General features: G+C 42.0%; 3 protein-coding genes across 6 annotated transcripts; all 3 read right to left on the reverse strand.

The window, feature by feature from the left end:
- Window positions 1-306: 306 nt before the first annotated feature.
- On the reverse strand, window positions 307-14,448 carry LOC115202356 (zinc finger protein 13-like). The gene is made up of 4 exons (XM_029766474.1): window positions 14,309-14,448; window positions 5,240-5,343; window positions 5,073-5,136; window positions 307-4,891 (listed from the first exon to the last, which is right to left on the reverse strand). Exons 1-4 carry the CDS (start codon window positions 14,406-14,408, stop codon window positions 3,798-3,800), a joined length of 1,362 nt encoding a protein of 453 aa, XP_029622334.1. The 5' UTR covers window positions 14,409-14,448; the 3' UTR covers window positions 307-3,797.
- Window positions 14,449-14,576: 128 nt separating this feature from the next.
- Window positions 14,577-20,530, reverse strand: LOC115202353 (B-cell CLL/lymphoma 6 member B protein-like). Of its 4 annotated transcripts, none has more exons than XM_029766470.1 (4): window positions 20,398-20,530; window positions 17,048-17,151; window positions 16,562-16,625; window positions 14,577-16,394 (listed from the first exon to the last, which is right to left on the reverse strand). In XM_029766470.1, exons 2-4 carry the CDS (start codon window positions 17,111-17,113, stop codon window positions 15,301-15,303), a joined length of 1,224 nt encoding a protein of 407 aa, XP_029622330.1. In that variant the 5' UTR covers window positions 17,114-17,151; window positions 20,398-20,530; the 3' UTR covers window positions 14,577-15,300. The 4 variants fall into 4 exon arrangements, with proteins under 4 accessions (XP_029622330.1, XP_029622327.1, XP_029622329.1 ...); XM_029766467.1 differs by lacking the exon at window positions 20,398-20,530 and adding an exon at window positions 17,241-19,313; XM_029766469.1 differs by lacking the exon at window positions 20,398-20,530 and adding an exon at window positions 17,315-17,396.
- Window positions 19,858-22,606, reverse strand: LOC115202351 (uncharacterized). Its single transcript, XM_029766466.1, has 4 exons — window positions 22,137-22,606; window positions 21,947-22,050; window positions 21,685-21,748; window positions 19,858-21,517 (listed from the first exon to the last, which is right to left on the reverse strand). The coding sequence occupies exons 1-4, from the start codon at window positions 22,450-22,452 to the stop codon at window positions 20,424-20,426; spliced, it is 1,578 nt and encodes a 525-aa protein (XP_029622326.1). The 5' UTR covers window positions 22,453-22,606; the 3' UTR covers window positions 19,858-20,423.
- Between the last annotated feature and the right edge of the window lie 1,462 nt (window positions 22,607-24,068).

A 24,068-nucleotide genomic window follows, 5' to 3' on the forward strand; every position in this document is an offset into this window, starting at 1 on the left:
TGGTTGCACATCCTTTGACCAAGGTAACTGCAGACGAACGCTTCTTGCAGCCATCAATGAGCTTGCTGCACCTTTATCCTGGAAAATTGGCACACTCTTCAGCAGCAAACTGCTCAAATTCTTCAATGATTGAGGGGTAATTACAGGGCAATTACAGTGCCAACAAAAATTAAATTTGAATTCTATCATTTTGAATTGGGATTCGGATATTGAATTTAATATTTTTTAAATTTGTAATGAAGAAATGAATCATTTAATTCAGAAATTAAACTTGTATTTCATAAAATCTGAATTGAGTGAACATACTGTAGCATTCAGTAACATTTTTTATTGAATATTCAAATACGATACTTATATATTTAGTTTCATTATGATAGATATTTCATTACTTGTCTATCAAGTTTACAAGCAATTTCAAGTTTATCAAAGTTTCATATTAAAGCTTCTTAGATGCATTTACATTATTTTTATATTCAGTTCTCTAAATTCAGATTCAAAACCAGAGACATTCTGGTACTTTGCCAGCCAGTAAAAGTAGAGAACTGATAGAATCAAACGCTCTCTGTGGTAAACAAGCTTTTGGCGGTTTCTGAAGCCAATGTGGCATGTTGAATTTATTTACTTCCTATGAATTTGGCTCTGGCGTTTGAACCGTTTTGGCTATAAACTATTATGACCCCATTCCTGAAATATGGACATGTCTTCGGTTCCCCTCTATGCTGATCACATGCTGCGTTAGAAGGGGGTGACACAAAAAAAGTGGTTCCCATAAGTAAACATTGCCCCGTCACAGCCCTTCTAAGCACAGCCTTTCCACTCCCCATTTAATCTTGCTCTTATGACTGACTGGGTTAGAACCAGGTCTCCTGCATATGACAAGACTGTGTTAGCCCACTTAACTAAAGCCCATGGGGATTAGTTCAGGAAGCTAACACAAGTCTTCCAAGTCTCCAGCAAGGTTACACATCAAAAGCGAGTGGTTCATCAAACCACCTCGGTTAAATTTCACCCCCCTTTGACCTCATACTCAGAGATCACGGCACCAATATAACTGATTGGGGTTCAAATCAGGTCTCCTGCACAAGACCACTTTCTGTGGCAAACAGAAACAGAATGATCTGTGCAACCCATTTAATGAGAGTGCAACAGAGGTGGTTTGGTGATCCATGCATGTGATGAGCAACCTGGCTGAAGACGTGTTAGTTTAACCCAGGGCTCTGCTTTTGTGACAAGTCACTTATCACGAAAGCATGGTCACCAAACCACCTGTTAGACTTCACCCTCATTTTACCTCCTCCTTGAAGACTCATCCAAGTCTCAGGACCAATTCCTAGGCTTTAGCTCAACAGGCTAACACAGTCTTAACCCATTGTCACGTTGACCTTATAATGCCTACCCTTGCCGGAGAATTGAAACTAACGTCTAACACAAACATACACATGAAACTAACACATGAAACTAACAACCCTTACACAATTAAAGGCCTTTTTTAATAGCACGGTGGTTGGAATGCTTCAGGTGGGCGGTCACGTGTGTTTGAGGCAGAAGTCCTGAGGTTGAGTCTCCATATGAGCTGAATCGGGGGAAGCGGTACTCGCTAAGCAAGCAGCGTGAGGTCCTTTACAACGGTGCCAATGGACTCTACAGTTGTGCTGGTTCAACCACTGGGGGCGCTGTGGAGCGAGTTTACGTGGTGAATGTAGCAGATGAGGATCTGTGAAACTTATTCAGCAGCCCGAAGCGTCGTCCTTGCGCAATAGAAGGCCTTTTTCAATAGCGCGTGAGCTGTAACCCCTCAGGAGGGCGGTCACGTGTGTTTGCGAGGCAGAGGTCCTGAGTTCTAGTCTCGGTATGAGCTGAATCACAGGCACACAGCACCCACTCCAATTTGCCTACCTCTCCAACAGATACGCGGAAGATGCCATTTCCATCGCTATTCACAGAGCCCTAACACATCTGGACAAGAGGAACACTTATGTGAGAATGCTGTTTATTGACAGCAGTTTAGCATTAAACACTATTTTTCTCTCTAAGCTTGACACCAAGCTCAGAGCCCTGGGTCTGGACACCACCCTCTGCAACTGGATCCTGGACTTCCCAACGGGCAGATCACAAGGTGTGAGGATTGGCAACAACACCTCCTCCACACTCACTCTTAACACAGGGGCCCCCCAGGGGTGTGTCCTCAGCCCTCTGCTGTGCTCCCTGTTCAGCCACGACTGCGTGAATTTGCACGACACCAACTCCATCATCACCACAGATGATGTTTCCCCAGACCATGGTACCTCTGGGGATTCTGGGAATAAAGAAGAGGTGAGTGAGTAGCTTGGTTTCTAGAGCAGAGGTATTCAACTGGGGGTCCACACCCCCTAGGGGTATTTAAAAATATATTTTTTAAATGTTTTTATAAATATCCCTAGCAACAACAGAATACCTACAGTAGAAAAGAGAATGATGTCTAATGATGTCTACCTAATATTGAGTAAATTACACTCACTGGAATATCTGACACAGGCTTTAATAAAGCACCAGTCAATAGTCCCCCAGTCAGTCATCCACCAGTCAGTCATCCACCAGTCAGTCATCCCCCAGTCAATAGTCCCCCAGTCAATAGTCCCCCAGTCAATAGCCCACCAGTCAATTGCCCACCAGTCAATAGTCCCCCATCAATAGCCCACCAGTCAATAGCCCACCAGTCAATAGTCCCCCATCAATAGCCCACCAGTCAATAGTCCCCATCAATAGCCCACCAGTCAATAGTCCCCATCAATAGCCCACCAGTCAATAGCCCACCAGTCAATAGTCCCCCATCAATACCCCACCAGTCAATAGTCCCCCATCAATAGCCCACCAGTCAATAGTCCCCCATCAATAGCCCCCCATCAATAGCCCACCAGTCAATAGCCCACCAGTCAATAGTCCCCCATCAATAGCCCACCAGTCAATAGTCCCCCATCAATAGCCCACCAGTCAATAGTCCCCCATCAATAGCCCACCAGTCAGTCATCTCCCAGTCAATAGTCCCCCCAGTCAATAGGCCACCAGTGAGACAAGTGCTGCTGGTAAGCTTTCTTGACTTCATTTCTGCCAACACATGGCTAACCTTTGTTTAACCAGCTAAACAGCAGCTCTTAGTGAAAATGTGTTTGGAGTTACCGTTCTAGCTAATAGGCTATGTTAGAGTTCCTCTTCCAACTATAATGTGGGAAGGTCAAAATTATTTCAAAATTCTATTTATTTTAAAATGTTGATAACTTCTCCCTGCCATTCCCCTGATGATAAGAAGTGAAAAATGTTTTTCTAACATATGATGAGGATCCCTGGTTGGCCGGTTTGCCTGGGCGAGGATCCCTGGGCAAGGTAAGGTTGAAGACCCCGGGTCTACAGTGATGGTGCACATCCTAACCTGTCAAGCCTACTCAAAACAGAGTCAGAATGGAAAGGAATAAACCAGAGAGAATTCTGATTGAATTGAATGGGTTCGAATTCTATTCATTCTAATTCTGGGACTCAAAAACCGGCATATGTTTTCCGAGGCTGAATATGATAAAGAGGGTAAAGGGGTATGAAGATAGTTCTATAAACTCAACCACTGACAGCCTACCATTCCAGTCAGCACTCTCTCTACTTGCACCAGCTAGGTCGCCATGTCCATTTACAGTGCCAGGACTGTGTTGGTGTCCGTGAAACGTGTTGGGTAAGTTTAGCATTTTTGTCCACAAGTGGTAAAGGTTAGGATTAGGGGAAAGGAAGCTGATCCTAGATCTGTATCTAGTCTGAACTTTACCCTGGAACACTCAGGGCAGCACAGTGTCCAGTGGCCTGCCACCAGTGTGGACGAGGAGGTGCTTCTTCATGTGACTGGACTGGGTGAAGGACTTCCCACAGTAGACACATTGAAACGGTTTCTCTCCGGTGTGCACCCTCTCATGCATCTTCAGCTGGTGGCTGTGGGAGAAGCGCTTGGTGCAGTGGCTGCAGCCGTACGGTTTCTCCCCCGTATGGACCCGCATGTGCCTCCGCAGGTGCGCCGGCTGGGGGAAGGGCTTTCCACAGAGGCTACACCGGAGCTGCCTCTTGGTGGAGTGAGACGTTAGCTGTTGTGGCTGCTTTTCTATGCCTTTCGATGAAGAAGTGGCGCTTATGTTGAAATTCAGGAAGTGGGCTGGCTTCCCTCTTTGGGGAACCTGGAGGAGAGTAACACTTGGGGATGAAAAGCTGTTTAGGGAGGACAGTCTGTTGAAATCTGGAATCTTGGACCTTGATCCTACAATTGTCCCTTGCTCTGCATGTTGAGTGTCAGGGGGACACTTTGTCTGTCTAGACTCCATTCCCCCTCTTCCTCTGTTGTCCACAAGCTGCCTGCCGTCTGAACAGACCTCTCCAGATGTCACCTCTTGGCCAGTTATGCTCCATTCTGAACTCATATCTGCCTCCACTTTAATGGGAACTGAGTCCACCATCACCACATCAGGCACCCAGTCCAGAGACCCCAAAGCTGACATGCAGACCCCAGAGTTACCAGACACCCCTCTCCTCTCTGGATGTTCACACAGCCTCTTGGAGTCTGGCCCTGCATTGTGAGGAGCATTCACAGTTTGGTTGTCAGTCTCTTGGTTCTCTGTCCATTGAGACAGGCTGTATTCTATGGGTTGATGGTCAGTTTCCCAGGTCACACCCTCAGCAACCTGATGGTCATGTCTTGCTCTGTTGTATTGTGATGCTGGATGCTGGAACATCTGGTTTTCAGGTTCTATATTGAGTGAGGTGTCTGGAGCTCTGTGTCTGTTGCCCTGCTGGTCCAGAGGGTATGTGGTTTCAGTAGATGACGAAGGACCTGGTTCTGCCACAATTTTCTTTTCACTGCTCTCACTGACCATTTGGACAATCTCTGAAATGGGTCAACGTAAAGCACAAGATCAGCTTCCTGTAGTGGAGACTGATTCTTCTATGCCTTATTTATTAGTTATGGGTAATGACTAAGAAGGTAATAAAATACTGCAATACACATTTAAGTCTTTACTTAACATAAAGTGTAAACTGCATAGATTTGATAAGTTGCACAAAAATACCTTCTGTTGCACTGGTGTCAAGGTTCTCCATTTTGATAAGAGGTGCCTCTTGCATATCTGCCATCTGTTTTGTATTCATCAGGAACATTTTATTAGAACATATCCCCAAAACCATTTGAAATATGAGAAAACAAATCATATATTTGACCGTGTGTATGACAACTGACCTGCATGCTCCCATCCTGGTCTGTTGCTGTGCGTCCTGAATCTCTCCAGTTGGTGACATCCTGCGTTATGTTGCCCCTTTCACTGTCGGCAAAACAATTCTGCACTGCACCAGAAAACACAAACCCTTATAAACGTTACATATTCTACATTAACCATTATTTTGATCGTGTTGTAATAAGGTTAAAAAAAACTACAATATCCAATATATTCTACAAGACCTATTATTTTTAACGTGTTGAAATATGGTTTAAAAAACGACAATATCTAAGTCTGCCTGATGACTTTCCTACTAAGCTCTCTCTTGCTCGGGCAACAAGATCTGTGTCGCGCCTGTGAACTGTGCGTCGCAGGGCTCCGAATTTCTCTGCGCTCCGTTGAGAATTCTGGTATTTTGTCAAAAGCAGCTTCCTCCGCAGGTTATCGATTTCTTTCTGACTATGTGAAATTTCCAAACGTAAGGCAGCATGGCCATCATCTACAAGTTTGCAGATTTCGGCAACGGCTGCATTCGCCAAAACCTCAATGATGGAGGCCAGCTGAGCATGAAAGGCGACGGTATCGGTCATGTTCTTGGCACTATGTCTAACTTAAACACTTATGTTACAGTAATTTGCATTGCAATGTTCAATCAACGTCCTCAAAGTTCACACGGTATGCTTCAAACGTAAATATATTTTTATCTGTGGAGCTAGACACAATAAGGATTATCCACAACAGTGGAATTTTCTGTCCGCCTTCAAAATAAATGTCTGCCATTGGAAGTGATTCAAATGGATACAAATATTGTAATCATGACATATTTGGACTAGATAATGCTAAACATGAAATAGATAGTTAATTTGATACAAAAAAAGTTACAATCTGTTTAAACCGCACTGTGGATGTATTAGACTTTAGAATTGCATTAGGGGCGTACTCAACAGTTTGGACACACCTACCCATTCAAGCCTTTTTCTTTATTTTTACTATTTTCTACATTGTAGAATAATAGTTTAGACAATAAAAATATGAAATAACACACATGGAATCATGAAATAAACCAAAAAGTGTTAAACAAATCTAAAAAATATATATATATTTGAGATTCTTCAAAGTTGCCACCCTTTGCCTTGACAGCTTTGCACACTCTTGGCATTCTCTCAACCAGCTTCATAAGAAATGCTTTTCCAACAGTCTTGAAGCAGTTCCCACATATGCTGAGCACTTGTTGGCTGCTTTTCCTTCACTGTGCGGTCCAACTCATCCCAAACCATCTCAATTGGGTTGAGGTTGGGTGATTGTGGAGGCCAGGTCATCTGATGCAGCACTTCATCACTCTCCTTGGTCAAATACCCCTTACGTAGCCTGGAGGTGTGTTTTGGGTCATTGTCCTGTTAAAAAAAAATGATAGTCCCACAAAACACAAACCAGATGGGATGTCGTATCGCTGCAGAATGCTGTGGTAGCCATGCTGGTTAAGTGTGCCTTGAATTCTAAATACAATCACTGACTGTCACCAGACCCACGGTGGTAACCACACGTTCACCAACACAAACAATCTCACATTTGGATTCATCAGAGCAAAGGACAGATTTCCCCCGGTCTAATGTCCATTGCTTGTGTTTCTTAGCCCAAGCAAGTCTCTTCTTCTCATTGGTGTCTTTTAGTAGTGGTTTCTTTGCAGCAATTCGACCGTGAAGGCCTGATTCATGCAGTCGCCTCTGAACAGTTGATGTTGAGATGTGTCTGTTACTTGAACTCTGAAGCATTTATTTGGGCTGCAGTTAACTCTAATGAACTTTATCCTCTGCAGCAGAGGTAACTCGGGGTCTTCCATTCCTGTGGCGGTCCTCATGAGAGCCAGTTTCATCATAGCACTTGATGGTTTTACGACTACACTTGAAGAAACTTTCAAAGTTCTTGACATTTTCCAGATTGACTGACCTTCATGTTTTAAAGTAATTATGGACTATCATCTCTCTATGCTTATTTGAGCTATTCTTGCCATAATATGGACTTGGTTTTTACCAAACAGGGCTATCTTCTGTATACCACCCCTACTTGTCACAACACCACTGATTGGATCAAATGCATTAAGAAGGAAAGAAATTCCACAAATGGCCTTTTAACAAGGCAGACCTGTTAATTGAAAAGCATTCCAGGTGACTACCTCGTGAAGGTGGTTGAGAATGCAAAGCGTGTGCAAAGCTGTCAAGGCAAAGGATGGCTACTTTGAAGAATCTAAAATAATGTTTGATTTGTTAAAAAAAAAATTGGTTACTACATGACTCCATATGTGTTATTTCATAGTATGACTTCACTATTATTCTACAACGCAAAGAATAGTAAAAAATAAATTAGAACCCTTGAATGAGTAGGTGTGTCCAAACTTTTGACAGGTACTGTTCATATTGCAATGGGGTATCAGCCTACTTAGAGCTTAATGTGGCTCATTTCACAGTCCCACAATATGCACTACAACGCTAATATATGTGTAAACTCTTCAGAATTGTAATCTGTTGGTGTCACTGAGTAGGCTGATAACCCATTTCATGGACCCACGATGCATAGGTAAGGCTGTACAGTGCATATAAGTATGCCCCCAATGCAATTCTAGTCTAATACCTCCACAATGGGATTAACTGATTCTTTTTTTTGTATCAAAATAACTAAATTGTCTTTTTTTGAATTTATATAACATTCCAACCTATTATTATATATGTTTATTTTATTGTGTGCTGAATTAGTTTGATACACGTGCTTTATTATTCTGTTTTTATTGTAATGTATGCAGGGCTCTCTTGTAAGAGAGATTTGTGACTCAATAATAACTTGTTTAGCATTATCTAGTCAAAATAAGGGGTGCATTCGTAAATTGCCTCCAGTGTGTCAAAGTGCACTCTGAGCCGTTTACAAATTCAGTGTTGTCAGATCGTTCGTTTGTAAATTGAGTGTTTCTTTCTGGCCGAGGAGTTGGGTTGATCGGAGCGTTCTGACCTCACAACTGCAGTCAAGCGCCGAAGCAAACTGTCTAAAGTTGGTTAGTTTGCTAGCTACTTCCAGACACAAATGAGAAACCACCTCACTCTGACCATTTTACTAACCCGAGCAGGGCTAGTTAGGCTGTTTTCATGTTATCTAGAGCATTAGTGACCAACAGTGCTGCTAGCAACAATTGAATAATGTTTTTTGTCAACCTTTACTGACACCCGTCATATTCCACTAGTGTTGCGTGTTAGTAAACTCAGTTATTCTGTGCTCTGGCATACTCGAACGAGAGTGCTCTGAAATCGGAGTAGATAGCCAGAGTGAATTTACAGACGCACCCAAGGCATGATTCCACTTGTATCCGTTTCAAATCAGTCAATTGCGAACTTTTATTTTGAAGACAACCCGTAAATTCCACTATTGTGGCTAATCCTTATTGTGGCTAGCTTCTCGCAGGTTCTATTTTTTGTTTATTTTTGTTCCGGAAACAAAAAATGTCTTCTACTTTGTGGATCGTTTTTCAATATAAAGGTGGGATTTCAAAATAAAGATTGGTTACACACAATTTATGTTAGTTCCAACATTGCTACCTGCTGCTGTATCATATTGTAGCGACTGAAAGGAATCAAATGTTAAACAAAAATCAGCCTTTTGAGATTCAATTAAGTGAATTAAAACAAACACTTTGTCCTCCAAATATGATTATTTTACTATTTGGTTCAAGTAGAAATATACAGAATCAGCATACAACCTGAATTTAAAGGGAATAAATACATTCCTTCAATTTAAAGTAAGTAAATTGAAGAGTAGGCTAAGGGTTAGTAGTCTCCAAACTATCTGAAGCACCACACTGAGAATGCACTCTAACTCTGAACAATGTAACAGTAGAAAGATTTTAATATCTGGATATAGAATGGCTAATTAGCCAATGGGATTTCTTATTGTCCTGAGTAATAGCTAAACAAAATTGCCTTTTGTTTTTACAATAAATTACAACATTGTAAATAAAAATAAACATTTGTAATAATAACATTGGTAATATGGGTTTAAGTAGCGCAGCAAGTGTAGTAGAGTGATGTTGTTCCCCTAGATTTTGCACCAAGTTGCACGCAAGGACAGTTCAAGTAGGCCAGGGCAAGAGGGGATGTTAATAAGTTAATAACAATAACAATAATTCAATGTGTTTTCTTTATTTAATTACAGCAGCATAGTTAATGTTATTTTTCGGTGTACAAACATTTTTTGATATCTATATTGTAAATACACCTAATTGTAAAAGTTTGTATATTTTGGTTTGGTCCATCGCGGGTTATCCGTACTTACGGACCCTGTTATCGTTCTCTTTTGCCGGACCTTCAGCTAGCAAGGTGCCCGAGAGCTGTGACTGCACCGAGGGCTAACCTATTGTGTGTTGTCTCTTCGTGTGCAGGACCAATAAACATGATTCAACCATCATAATTCCAGTTGTGGCAGTGTCCTGATTAAAAGTACACAACGCAGAACGAACCACGCTACACAAGCATGCAGGGAGCATATAATGGTTTATGTCGTCATTCACAGAATCTTAGGACTATGGGACAAGTGTCTGTGCGCAGTTTTGACATACAATGATGTTTGTTAGAATAAGATTTTGGGGGAAACATATGGTTCATGAAATTCTCCTCAGAGCACTGCATGACATTGAATAAACGAAAAACAATTGCCTGAATCCCATAGGCTTTTTTTTTTTAGACAAAGTATTCAGACCCCTTGACTTTTTCCACTTTGTTAGGTTGACAGCCTTATTCAAATATTGATTATTCATTTTTTCCCCTCAATCTATACACAATACCCCATAATGACAAAACCAAAACAGGTTTTTAGAAAATGTTTCTAATTTATAAAAAATGTAAACTGAAATAAGTATTCAGACCCTTTACTCAGCACTTTATTGAAGCACCTTTACCAGTGATTACAGCCTAGAGTCTTCTTGGGTATGACGCTGGACGCTTGGCACACCTGTATTTGGGGAGTTTCTCCCATTCTTCTCTGCAGATCCTCTCAAGCTCTGTCAGGTTGGATGGGGAGCGTGGCTGCTCAGATATTTTCAGGTCTCTTCAGAGATGTTCGATCGGGTTCAAGAACGGGCTCTGGCTGGGCCACTCAAGGACATTGAGATTTATCCTGAAGCCACTCCTGCGTTGTCTTGGCTGTGTGCTTACGGTCATTGTCCTGTTGGAAGGTGAACCTTCGCCCTCAGTCTGAGGTCCTGAATGCTCTGGAGCCGGTTTCCATCAAGGATCTCTCTGTACTTTGCTCCATTCATCTTTGCCTCAATCCTGACTAGTCTCCCAGTCCCTGCCGCTGAAAAAAATCCTCACAGCATGATGCTTCACCGTAGGGATGGTGCCAGGTTTCCTCCAAATGTGACACTTGGTATTCAGGCCAAAGAGTTCAATCTTGATTTCGTCAGACCAGAGAATCTTGTTTCTCATGGTCTGAGAGACTTTAGGTGCCTTTTGGCAAACTCCAAGCGGGCTGTCATGCGCCTTTTACTGAGGAGTAGCTTCCGTCTGGCCACTACTATAAAAGGCCTGATTGGTGGAGTGCTGCAGAGATGGTTGTCCTTCTGGGAGGTTCTCCCATCTCCACAGAGGAACTGTAGAGCTCTTTCAGATTGCTCAGTTTGGCCGGGCGGTCAGCTCTACGAAGAGTCTTGGTGGTTCCAAACTTCTTCCATTTAAGAATGATGGAGGCCACTGTGTTCTTGGGGACCTTCAATGCTGCAGAAATGTTTTGGTAGCCTTCCCCAGATCTGTTTCCCGACACAATCCTGTCTCTGAGCTCTACGAACAATTCCTTCGACTTCATGGCTTGTTTAAAAAAATAAAAAATATCTAACATGCACTGTCAACTGTGGGACCTTTATATAGACAGGTGTGTGCCTTTCCAAATCATGTCCAATCAATTGAATATAACACAGGTGTACTCCAATCAAGTAGTAGAAACATCTCAAGGATGATCAATGGAAACAAGATGCACCTGAGCTCAATTTCAAGTCTCATAGCAAAGGGTCTTAATACTTGTTTTTTATTTTGATTAAATTAGCAAACTTTTGTAAAAACCTGTTTTGCTTTGTTATTATGGGGTATTGTGTGTAGATTGCTGAGGACATTTTATATTTGATCCATTTTAGAATAAGGCTGTAACCTAACAAAATGTAGAAAGTCTATAGGGGTCTGAATACCTTCCCGAGGGCACTGTATGTCATCGTGGTTACGAACCTTCCCTGTGGAGTAGGTCCTAATTTTTGAATTTGTCAAGATGGCGTGTAAGGTTCTGCAGACCAGAGACAGGCTACTGGAACCTATCTTCCCATCCACACGCAACACGTTCCGGAAGATCCACACCAGCGACTCCAGAGTGAATCAATTCAATGCTATCAGTGTTTTAGTTGCCTATATCGATTAAGTGTTTGTCGTTGGTCCCTAAAGCAGTTGTGTTTTATATTTAAATATATAAAAAGAGGATAGGTAGTCACTAGGTAGGCTACATGTCAAACATTTATGTGCGATTCCTCACAAAATCCCCCAAATAATAATTTTCACTCAATTTAATCCATAGGAGGGTTCTTTGGAGGAAGTATTGTTGACATATTTGACATGTATCTTAAATAATAATAAAAATAATAATGAATTGTTGGAATATTTGTGATATTTTGCTTACCCAGGACTCCTGCAAGACTCCATATTATGTCATTTGTCGGTGCATACCAAAGCTCCAGAGTGGGATCTCTACTGCTTTATGATTACATTTAAGCATTTCCAAGAGAGTGAATGTGAAATTGGATTCAAAATGGTCGCCCTCTGCTAGTGATTTGCAGGATGTGCAATGATAGAAGTTAAAAGGAGGGCTGTGATTGGTTACATTGCCAATTTATCTGTATAAAATGGAACATAAATGTAAAACTACCACAACTTTGATTTGCCTGTAAAGTATGTTTAACAATATTTGTAAAAATAAGAAGCCCAATAAAAAAATAGTATACTTTCAATTAGGGATGTGACAAATGGACAATTTTGCTTAATATTTAAAAACGTCCATTTTTATATAGTTTTTCCGTTAAAACGACAAGAACAAAATTATAAAATAACACGTTAATTTACAATGCATTATAATGGTCCTATTAACTATGTATGACCGCCAGGGCCGGGCAATTAAGTTACATCTACAGCCACCCTTTACAGACGTATAACGCAGCTACAGACAGCTACAACTGATAACTTTTCAGACAACAACAAAAAAGTGGCGCTTCAGCTCTGTACCTTTTCAGCCAGTATAATTCTGCTCAGGTGTAAAATGTACTGTATTTTTTCCCCAGACAACAATATACATCGCTGATTGATCTGTTTTTAAATTTTTTTTATTTATGTTAGCTAGATGCGTTCTATTTCTACAAAATATCTCGGTAAATCACGGTATTTAACAAACGTTAGTAATTTGTTTTAGGAGAGTGGTCTGCGCGCAGGCAGCAATTATTTGATTGATAGTTCTGGTTGCATAATGATGGATTTTAATCCTGCTTCAGAAGAGGCATAGTGGCATTCCTTTACAGACAAATAAAATATCCGTTCATATCACCAGATAACGTTTCGTGTCGGTATTTTAAAAACCGTAGTGTAATACCTACACTAACAGACAGAGAAACAAGCATGCAGTTAGCCGACGGGATTTGAAGGGGCCACATTCCATGTCTGAAAAGCGTAATCGATACAGGCTACCGGAAGCCTACTATAATTTCATAAGAGACAAAAAGTTCGAGTAGACTACCTCGTGCCCGCAAGACTGACCGTAAAAATCGGTGCCATGAATTGACTAGGATATTCTACACGCAACAGACCAAAGAATGAACACTCATTAGCGAAAAGACAGTAGGCAGGCCAGCGTGAACGAGAGAGAAGCAGAAGGCAATAGCGTGCTCTGTTTTGGTCATCTGCATCTCGCAATGTCCTGTCTTACAAATTCGCCTAACGTTCGCCTCTTCCTCTCTGGTTTTATTTGAATTACACAACTCCCACAGGCCTCTATCGGCTATAAACACGGGAAATAATACACTATATATACACACAAAGGTATGTGGACACCTTCAAATTATTGGATTTGGCTATTTCAGCCACACCCGTTGTATACAATTGACCACACACCATGCAATCTCCATAGGAATTTGCATTAGAATGCCCTTATTGAAGAGCTCAGTGACTTTCAATGTGGCACCATCATAGAATGGCACCTTTCCAACAAGTCAGTTCATCACATATCTGCCCTGCTCAACAGCATTTCCCCCCTTCTCAACTCTTAAGTGCAGGTATTGCGAAGTGGAAACCATCTAGGAGCAACAACGGCTGCGAAGTGGTAGGCCCCACAAGCTCACAGAACAGGACCGCTGAGTGCTGAAGCACGTAAATAGAATGTGAGAAATGTGTTATTGCAATCAAAATACTACTCATATTACAGAGCAAGCAGTAAAGTGGAATATGACACCAAATGTTGCTTTGTAGCATCTACTGAAATATTTACTATTAAAAGGAGGCCTGGCTAAGGCCAAAATATCACAATTGTTTGTATTTATTTTATTTAACTAGGCAAGTCAGTTAAGAACAAATTCTTATTCACAATGACGGCCTACCAAAAGGCAAAAGACCTCGTGCGGGGACGTGGGCTGGGATTAAAGAAATTTATATAACACATAAATATAGGAAAAAACACATCACGACAAGAGCCAACACAACATAAGAGACCTAAGACAACAACATAGCAACAAATATTCCAACTTCAATTAATTACTTGTCAATTATGCTTTAAGATAAATGTAAAATATATCCCAACAATCCTTCCTCCAAAGGACCATTCTATGGATTGCATTTCATGAAAATAAGATGTGTTCTAGTGAGGAATCATCCATATAAGTATATGTATTAAATGAATGGTCATCTAAACATTATTTTCAGTGGATCATGTATGGAGAATACAAAACAAAGTGAGCAGTTTCAAATGCTGATATTAGGAAAGCAGGAAAGTGATTCTGGTTATATGTGACATAAATCTACAGGTACTGTACTTACCTCCAGGAGATGAAGTTTCCCCAGACCATGGTAGCTGTGGGGATTCTGGGAATAAATGAGGGGTGAGTGAGTAGCTTGGGTCTACAATGCTGGTGCACATCCTAACCTGTCTAGCCTACTCAAAACAGTCTGAATGGAAAGGAATAAACCAGAGAATTCTGATTGAATGGGTTCTAATTCTATTCATTCTAATTCTGGGACTCAAAAACTCATTTCAACTGTAAATAGAAAAGGGTTTTCCTAGGCAGAATATGATGGGAAGGGAAGATGGGTATCAATATGGCTTTATTTAACTCTCTACAAATCCAACCATATTAAACCCTGTATCACAACCATTGACAGCCTACCATTCCAGTCCTCCTCCTCGGCTCTGTTCGTCCAAGTAAAAATAGAAACAAGCTCTCGACCACCAACAGACCTCGCTCACCTAGGCACCTGTCCAGTGCTTCCTGAACTCTCAACTACTATTTGATATGAATACTATTGGTAACAAATTCATAAGGATGTAGCCTAGCGGCAGGGAGCCTAGCGGCAGGGAGCCTAGCGGGTAAGAGCGTTGAGCCAGTAACTGAAAAGTCACAGGTCCAATTGCAAAGCAACCAAGCTGTAAAATCTGTTGATGTGCCTTGAGCAAAGTACTTAACTCTAATTGCTCTTGTAAGTCGCTATGGATAAGAGCTTCTGCTAACTGACTAAAATGTGATGTTTAAAATCTTCACCTTTAATAATATACATTATCAGTCCACTCTGGACCAAGCATCAAGCCAGCTGAACTGAAAACACAACCACTACACACAGAGGGTAACGTTGAATGTGGCATCTATCCAAACTGTTAAAAACACATGGATCCAGTGTTCATATGAAAACCACAGTAGTGTGGCGCCATTCCCCTTACAACTAGGGTGGAAGAGGAACTAGACAAGAGGGAATAGAAACTATGGGGGAAGGCCAGTTTTTCCCTGGTCTGGTCACGTGGTGTAGAAAAACTCCACTCAGGGCAGCCCAACATCCTGTGGCCTGCCACCAGCGTGGACGAGGAGATGCTTCTTCATGTGGCCGGACTGGGTGAAGCACTTCCCACAGTAGACACATTGAAACGGTTTCTCTCCAGTGTGCACCCTCTCATGCATCTTCAGCTGGTGGCTGTGGGAGAAGCGCTTGGTGCAGTGGCTGCAGCCGTACGGTTTCTCCCCCGTATGGACCCGCATGTGACTCTGCAGGTTCGCCTGCTGGTGGAAGAGCTTTCCACAGAGGCTGCACCGGAGCTGCCTCTTGGTGGAGTGAGACGTCAGCTGTTGTGGCTGCTTTTCTATGCCTTTCAATGAAGAAGTGGAGCCTCTGTTGAAATTTGGGAAGTGGGCTGGCTTCCTTCTTTGGGGAACCTGGTGGAAAGTAACCCTTGGGGATGAAAAGCTGTTTAGGGAGGACAGTCCATTGAAATCTGGCATCTTGGACATTGATCCTACAGTTGTCCCTTGCTCTGTGTTTTCAGTGTCAGTGGGACACTTTCTCTGTCCAGATTCCATTTCCCCTCTTCTTCTGTTGTCCACAAGCTGCCTGCTGTCTGAACAGACCTCTCCAGATGTCACCTCTTGGCCAGTTATGCTCCATTCTGAACTCATATCTGCCTCCACTTTAATGGGAACTGAGTCCAGCAGCACCACATCAGACACCCAGTCCAGAGAGCCCAAAGCAGACATGCAGACCCCAGAGTTACCAGACACCCCTCTCCTCTCTGGATGTCCAGACAGCCTCTTGGAGTCTGGCCCTGCATTGTGAGGAGCATTCACAGTTGGGTTGTCAGTCTCTTGGTTCTCTGTCCATTGGGACAGGCTGTATGATATGGGTTGATGGTCAGTTTCCCAGGTCACACCCTCAGCAACCTGATGGTCCTGTCTTGCTCTGTTGTATTGTGATGCTGGATGCTGGAACGTCTGGTTTTCAGGTTCTATATTGAGTGAGGTGTCTGGAGCTCTGTGTCTGTTGCCCTGCTGGTCCAGAAGATCTGTGGTTTCAGTAGATGACAAAGAACCTGGTTTTGCCACAATGATCTTCTCACTGCTCTCACTGACCGGTTGGACAATCTCTGAAATGGGGCACAACAACGTAAAGCACAAGATCAGCTTCCTGTAGTGGAGACCAATTATTTTTTGCCTTATTTATTAGTTATGGCTTATGACTAAGAATTTAATCAAATACTGCAATAAAGACTTTACTCAACAAAGTGTAAATTGGATAGATTTAATAAAATACCTTCTGTTCTGCTGGTGCCATGGTTCTCCATTTTGATAAGAGGTGCCTCTTGCATATCTGCTGTCTGTGTTTTGTATTCATCAGGAACATTTTATTAGAAGAATATCCCAACACCATTTTAAATATGAGAAAACAATGATTAGGGACATTCCACCACCCAACACATTTTCGGATGGGCTGTTAAACGGGTGTCCTGTCTCTTTTTGGTCATTAAAGATCCCATGGCACTTATCGTAGAGTAGGGGTGTTAACCCCGGTGTCCTGGCTAAATTCCCAATCTGGCCCTCATACCATCATGGCCACCTAGTCATCCCCAGCGTACAATTGGTTCATTCATCACCCTTCCTCTACCCTGTAACTATTCCCCAGGTCCTTGCTGTAAACGAAAACGTGTTCAGTCAATTTACCTGGTAAAATAAAAATCCCACCACCACTTGAAATATGCAAACATAAATTATCAATTTGACCGTGTCTATGACAACTGACCTGCATGCCCCCATCCTGGTCTATCCCTGTGAGTCCTGCGTCTCTCCAGTTGGTGACATCCTGCATAAAGTTGCCTCCGTCACTGTCGGCAAGACGATTTTCCACTGCACCAGAAAAGAGAACCCTTCATAACCGGTATATATTACACATTACCAATTATTTTTAAAGTGTTTAAATAAGTTTTAAAAACTACAATATCCAACTCTGCCTGTTGACTTTCCAACGAAGCTCCCTCTTCCCCGACCAATATGACCGCTGTCCACTCGCCTGTGAACTGTGCGTCGCAGGGCTCCGAATTTCTCTGCGCTCCGTTGAGAATTCTGGTATTTTGTCAAAACCAGCTTCCTCCGCAGGTTATCGATTTCTTTCTGACTATGTGAAATTTCCAAACGTAAGGCAGCATGGCCGTCATCTACAAGTTTGCAGATTTCGGCAACGGCTGCATTCGCCAAAACCTCAATGATGGAGGCCAGCTGAGCATGAAAGGCGACGGTATCGGTCATGTCCTTTATGTTAAACACTTATGTTAAAGTAATTTGCATTAGAGTATTCAGTCAACGTCTTGAGACTACACAGTTCACACCATATACCGTATACCTCACACACATCTCGTTTGTTTTGTTATGCTACTTCCTGGATCTTTTTTTAGAATAAGGGTTGGCTTTTCAAAATAAAATGTTGGTTACACACACGATATATGTTGGTTCGAACTTCCTACATTGCCACCTTCTGCTGTATCATATTGTAGCCGCTACTGAAAGGAATCAAATGTTGTTTGACATTCAATTAAGTGAATCAAAAAAATACTGACCTCCAAAAATAATGATTAAGTACAAAAATACAGAATGCGCATACAGCCTGAATTTAAAAGGAATAAATGTATTCCTTCAGTTAAAAATAAGTAAATCAAAGAGAAGGCTAACGGTTAGTAGTCGCAAAACGAACTGAAGCACCACACTGAGAATGCACTCTAACTCTGAACAATGTAACAGTAGAAAGATTTCAATATCTGAATATAGAATGAATAAATAGCCAATGGGATTTCAGATAGTCCTGAGTAATGGGTAAACAACTACACTGAACAAAAATATAAATGCTACATGTAAAGTGTTGGTCCCATGTTTCATGAGCTGAAATAAAAGATCCCAGAAATGTTCCATACGCAAAGGTATGTTACCCACAGATGCATATCTGTATTCCCAGATGTGAAACCCATAGACTAGGTCCTAAAGCATTTATTCCAGTTGACTGTGAATAAATGCAGTTATATGAACTGTAACTCAGTAAAATATTATAAATGGTTGCGTTCATATATTTCTTCAGTGTAAATAACATTTAGGAGATTTGATTTTACAATAAATGACACTAAATACAAAAACACCGCAAACTAGATGGTAACTTTACATGAAGTAATGTTGTGGGGCTTGCTTTAGCTTTAAGTATTTCTGTGGTAGTGGAAGAAGTTCAAGTTTCACTTTACTTTTTAAAGCAAATAGTACAATTAAAATGTAGTAAAACAATTGGTCTGATTACTTTGATAGACTACTATATAAACCTTATTTCTTTGGATTGTGGGGCAGTTAGATCACAAAAATATCTAAACTACAGTTGGTGAGTGTGAAAACTGGAAGAAGACAAAGTTATCTTCTGTCAGACGATGGTAATAAAAGGCTGGATCATGTGGACAACACTCCAAGGAAAGCAAAGCAACTCAATCATCCATGCTCGGGTTTCAGACAAATAAATGCATGATTTACTTTTGTAAAACATTCAGTGTAAATCAAGGTCGATTTTTGTTTAATGATGATATAATGATCAAACAGTACAGAGTATTGTAGGAAACTCACAAGTCTGCTGTTCAAAGTCAGAAACTCAAATATTATTTTGGACTTGTCTTGTTGGCAATATGCCGTACATCTTTAGTCAGATGCCCTGTCGTTTTCCCTGCTGCATATCCATTCATTAATTCAAGCTTTGCTAACATGCTTGTTTCTGGTTGTGGTCTGTCATAAAACAAGAGAAAAGAAATCATGGTTCTGCAACTTTTTTGCTTTCTGAATATGAAGACTTGCTGTTGTGGTGGAAGGGAGAAACTCGTAAGGAATTAGAAACATTTAGGCTATTATTTGGGGAGGGAAATATGATGGTACATCTAGTGTTGACAGATCTTTAAAAAGTATTTTAGTGGTAGTTGAACTACTGTAATTTCCGGACTATAAGCCGCAACTTTTTTCCCAGGCTTTGAACCTCGCGGCTTAAACAATGACGCGGCTAATATTTGGATTTTTCCCGCTTTCAAATTTTTTTTCTCCAAAAAAAACATTCTGTGACGTGCTCAGTTTTTTGGCGGCATGAAGCTTTCATTAGACCAATGAAATTGCCGAACGGGTTACGGTCAAAGAACTTTTTTGTTTACTGTTTAGATTAAATTGAGCGCTCTCAAACTTCCCATCATTCTGATTACGGTAGTCATTTTGTCACCCTGATGCCTGGGGGCACAACAAAGTATTTGCAGCCACTCGATATCAGTGTAAATCGTGCATTTAAGGTGGCGCTCCGTGTTCAGTGGGAGGCTTGGATGACAAGTGGGGAAAAATCCTTCACTAAAATGGGCCGCATGCGAAGAGCAACTTATGGTCAAGTCTGCCAGTGGGTCCTGACAGCGTGGAGCATTGTCAAAAAATCCACTATCATCAACGGGTTTCGAAAGGCTGGACTGCTGCATGTTGAAGAGGGCTCAGCGGGGGATTTGCCTCCGGATGAAAGTGACGAGAGCGACAATGAAAACGATCCAATATCGGATGAAGCAATTCTGAGGCTATTCAACTTCGACACCGAAGGAGATGGTTTATTTTGTACAACACCCATAGTGCCCCTCATCACCACAAACAACTTCAATGATGGCAGTCTCAGACTAAAGTATGTAGTGAACGACAGAGCAGCTGAAGAATTTAGTGTGAGGCGCCAGGCTAGCTCAGGATTGAGTTTTCTTCATAACTTATACATTAACAGTCCACTCTGGACCAAGCATCAAGCCAGTAAACTGAAAACACAACCACTACACACCAGAACCGTTCAATGTGGAAACCAATCAAACTGTTAAAAACACATTGACTCAGTTTTCATATGAAAACCCACGAGTGTGGAGCCATTCCACTTACAACTAGGACCAGGAGATTTCCCCCGGTCTGGTCACGTTCTGGGGAAAAACTACTGGCCCTGCATTTCATTCGCAGGGTAGAGTAGTGTTAAATTGCCCCTAGACACTGATGTTGGGTCAGTTTAGCATTTCTTTCTACTAATGGTTAAGGTTAGGATTGTGAGAGAGGAAGCTGATCCTAGATCTGTACCTAGGGAAAACTTCACCCTGGAACACTCAGGGCAGCACAACGTCCTGTGGCCTGCCACCAGTGTGGACGAGGAGGTGCTTCTTCATGTTGCCGGACTGGGTGAAGGACTTCCCACAGTAGACACATTGAAACGGTTTCTCTCCGGTGTGCACCCTCTCATGCATCTTCAGCTGGTGGCTGTGGGAGAAGCGCTTGGTGCAGTGGCTGCAGCCGTACGGTTTCTCTCCCGTATGGACCCGCATATGACTCCGCAGGTGCGCCGGCTGGTGGAAGGGCTTTCCACAGAGGCTGCACCGGAGCTGCCTCTTGGTGGAGTGAGACGTCAGCTGTTGTGGCTGCTTTTCTAAGCCTTTCGGTGAAGAAGTGGAGCCTCTGTTGAAATTTGGGAAGTGGGCTGGCTTCCTTCTTTGGGGAACCTGGTGGAGAGTAACTCTTGGGGATGAAAAGCTGTTTTGGGTGGACAGTCCATTGAAATCTGGCATCTTGGACCTTGATCCTACAGTTCTCCCTTGTTCAGCATGTTGAGTGTCAGGGGGACACTTTGTCTGTCCAGATTCCATTTCCCCTCTTCTTCTGTTGTCCACAAGCTGCCTGCCGTCTGAACAGACCTCTCCAGATGTCACCTCTTGGCCAGTTATGCTCCATTCTGAACTCATATCTGCCTCCACTTTAATGGGAACTGAGTCCACCATCACCACATCAGGCAGCCAGTCCAGAGAGCCCAAAGCTGACATGCAGACCCCAGAGTTAACAGGCGCCCCTCTCCTCTCTGGATGTCCAGACAGCCTTTTGGAGTCTGGCCCAGCATTGTGAAGAGCATTCACAGTTCGATTGTCAGTCTTGTGGTTCTCTGTCCATTGGGACAGGCTGTATTCTATGGGTTGATGGTCAGTTTCCCAGGTCACACCCTCAGCAACCTGATGGTCCTGTCTTGCTCTGTTATATTGTGATGCTGGATGCTGGAACGTCTGGTTTTCAGGTTCTATATCGAGTGAGGTGTCTGGAGCTTTGTGTCTGTTGCCCTGCTGGTCCAGAAGGTCTGTGGTTTCAGTAGATGATGAAGAACCTGGTTCTGCCACAATTATCTTCTCACTGCTCTCACTGACCAGTTGGACAATCTCTGAAATGGGGCACAACATCAGCGACCTTTAGTGGAGACTGATTCTTCTTTGCCTTATTAGTTATGGGTTATGACTAAGAAGTTAATCAAATACTGCAATAAAGATTGAAGGATTAGTCAAGCACCAAGTGTAAATTGCATAGATTCTATAAGTTTAACAAAATGACCTTCTGTTCTGCTGGTGCCATGGTTCTCCATTTTGATAAGAGGTGCCTCTTGCATATCTGCAATCTGTGTTTTGTATTCATCAGGAACATTTTATTAGAAATTAGAAACATATTTTTATTAGAAAAATGTTCCCAACACCATTTGAAATATGAGAAAATAAATAAGATACATTAAAATCCAGACGGAAAATATTTACACAAGAACCTAATATCACACAGTCAAACTCTGTCATTTAGTAAATTCACCATTCTGCCAACTGACCTGCATGCCCCAATCCTGGTCTGTTGCTGTGCGTCCTGAGTCTCTCCAGTTGTCTACATTCTGCGTAAAGTTGCTCCCTTCACTGTCGGCAAAACAATTCTGCACTGCACCAGAAAAGAACAACGCTCAAACGTTATATATTTCACATGATCCATTAATTTGAACGTTTTGAAATAAGGTTAAAACCTACAATATCCAAGTCTGTCTGTTGGCTTTTCTACGAAGTTCTCTCTTGCCCTTGCCCGGGTAAAATTATCGGTGTCCACGCGTCGGTGAACTGTGCGTTGCAGGACTCCCAATTTTTCTGTGCTCTGTCGAGAATTCTGGAATTTTGTCAAAAGCAACTTCCTCCGCAGGTTATCAATTTCTTTCTGACTATGTGAAATTTCTAACCGTAAGGCAGCATGGCCGTCATCTACAAGTTTGCAAATTTCGGCAACGGCTGCATTCGCCAAAACCTCAATGATGGAGGCCAGCTGAGCATGAAAGGCGACTGTATCGGACATGTCCTTGGCTCTATGTTAATTAAACGCTTATGTTATAGTAATTTGCATTGCAGTGTTCAGTCTACGTCTAAAGACTTCACGGTTTCCAACATAAACCGTACGCTTCTTCACACAACTCCTCTTGTTCCGGAAACAAGATGTCACCTACTTCCTGGATCGTTTTTCAAAATAAAGGTTGGTTACACACGACTTATGTTAGTTTCAACATTGCTACCTGTTGCTGTATCATATTGTAGCTGCTACTGAAAGGAATATTGTTATATTTTAAAATCAGCCTTCTTTGACTTTCATTGAAGTAGTGAATTAAATCAAACACACACTTTGTCCTCCAAAAATGATTATTTTACTATTTAGTTCAAGTACACAAAAACAGAATAGGCATACAACCGAAAACGAATAAGTTCCACCAGTTAAAACTTAGTAAATCAAAGAGTAGGCTATGGGTTAACTGAAGCACGCAATGAGAATGCACTCTAATTCTAAACAATGTAACAGTAGAAAAATATATTTTTAAAATGTAATATAGAATACAGTACCAGTCAAAGGTTTGGACCCATCTACTCATTACAGGGTTTTTCTTTATTTTTAATATTTTCTACATTGTAGAATAATAGTGAAGACATCAAAACTATGAATTGACATATGGAATCATGTGGTAACCAAACAAGTCTTAAATCAAAATATATTTTCGATTTTACATTCTTAAAAGTAGCCACCCTTTGCCTTGACAGCTTTGCACACTCTTCAGCATTCTCTTAACCAGCTTCTTGAGGAATGCTTTTCCAACCGTCTTGAAGGAGTTCCCACATATGCGGAGAACTTGTTGGCTGCTTTTCCTTCACTCTGAGGTCCAACTCATCCCAAACCATCTCAAATGGGTTATGGAGGCCAGGTCATCTGATGCAGCACTCCATCACTATCCTTCTTCATCAAATAGCCCTTACACAGCCTGGAGGTGTGTTGATAGTCCCACTAAGCGCAAACCAGATGGGACGGCGTATCGCTGCAGAATGCTGTGGTAGCCATGCTGGTTAAGTGTGCCTTGAATACTAAAATCACTGACAGTGTCACCAGCAAATCACCCCCACACTTCCTTCTCCATGCTTCACAGTGGGAACCACACATGCGGCGATCATCCGTTCACCTACTCTGCGTCTCACAAAAAATCTGACATTTGGACTCATCAGAGCAAAGCACAGACTTCCCCCTAGTCTAATGTCCATTGCTCGTGTTTCTTGGCCCAAGCAAGTCTCTTCTTCTCATTGGTGTCCTTTAGTAGTGGTTTCTTTGCAGCAATTCGACAATGAAGGCCTGATTCAGTCTCCTCTGAACAGTTGATGTTGAGATGTGTCTGTTACTTGAACTCTGTGAAGCATTTATTTGGGCTGCACTCTGAGGTGCAGTTAACTCTAATGAACTTATCCTCTGCAGCAGAGGTAACTCTGGGTCTTCCTTTCCTGTGGCGGTCCTCATGAGAGCCAGTTTCATCATAGCGCTTGATGGATTTTGCGACCGCACTTGAAGAAACTTTCAAAGTATTTTTTTTAACCTTTATTTAACTAGGCAAGTTAGTTAAAAACAAATTATTTTTTACAATGACAGCCTACCCAGACTAC

The sequence above is a fragment of the Salmo trutta genome, chromosome 11 (genome assembly GCF_901001165.1).
Source record: "Salmo trutta chromosome 11, fSalTru1.1, whole genome shotgun sequence".
Classification (NCBI taxonomy): Eukaryota; Metazoa; Chordata; class Actinopteri; order Salmoniformes; family Salmonidae; genus Salmo; species Salmo trutta.

Bases quoted from the DNA above. Each gene is read 5' to 3' on its own strand.
- LOC115202353 (XM_029766467.1), bottom strand. From the start codon at position 17,550: ATGACCGATACCGTCGCCTTTCATGCTCAGCTGGCCTCCATCATTGAG. The intron at 16,626-17,047 runs GTCAGTTGTCAT...TACAAAACACAG, and splicing joins ACCAGGATGGGGGCATGCAG to ACAGCAGATATGCAAGAGGC. The intron at 16,395-16,561 runs GTATTTTATTAA...GCCCCATTTCAG, and splicing joins TGGCACCAGCAGAACAGAAG to AGATTGTCCAACCGGTCAGT.
- LOC115202351 (XM_029766466.1), bottom strand. From the start codon at position 22,452: ATGTCCGATACAGTCGCCTTTCATGCTCAGCTGGCCTCCATCATTGAG. The intron at 22,051-22,136 runs GTAGGTTTTAAC...TTTCTGGTGCAG, and splicing joins AACAGACAGACTTGGATATT to TGCAGAATTGTTTTGCCGAC. The intron at 21,749-21,946 runs GTCAGTTGGCAG...TACAAAACACAG, and splicing joins ACCAGGATTGGGGCATGCAG to ATTGCAGATATGCAAGAGGC.
- LOC115202356 (XM_029766474.1), bottom strand. From the start codon at position 14,408: ATGTGCACCAGCATTGTAGACCCAAGCTACTCACTCACCCCTCATTTA. The intron at 5,344-14,308 runs GTAAGTACAGTA...TTTCTGGTGCAG, and splicing joins GGAAACTTCATCTCCTGGAG to TGCAGAATTGTTTTGCCGAC. The intron at 5,137-5,239 runs GTCAGTTGTCAT...AATACAAAACAG, and splicing joins ACCAGGATGGGAGCATGCAG to ATGGCAGATATGCAAGAGGC.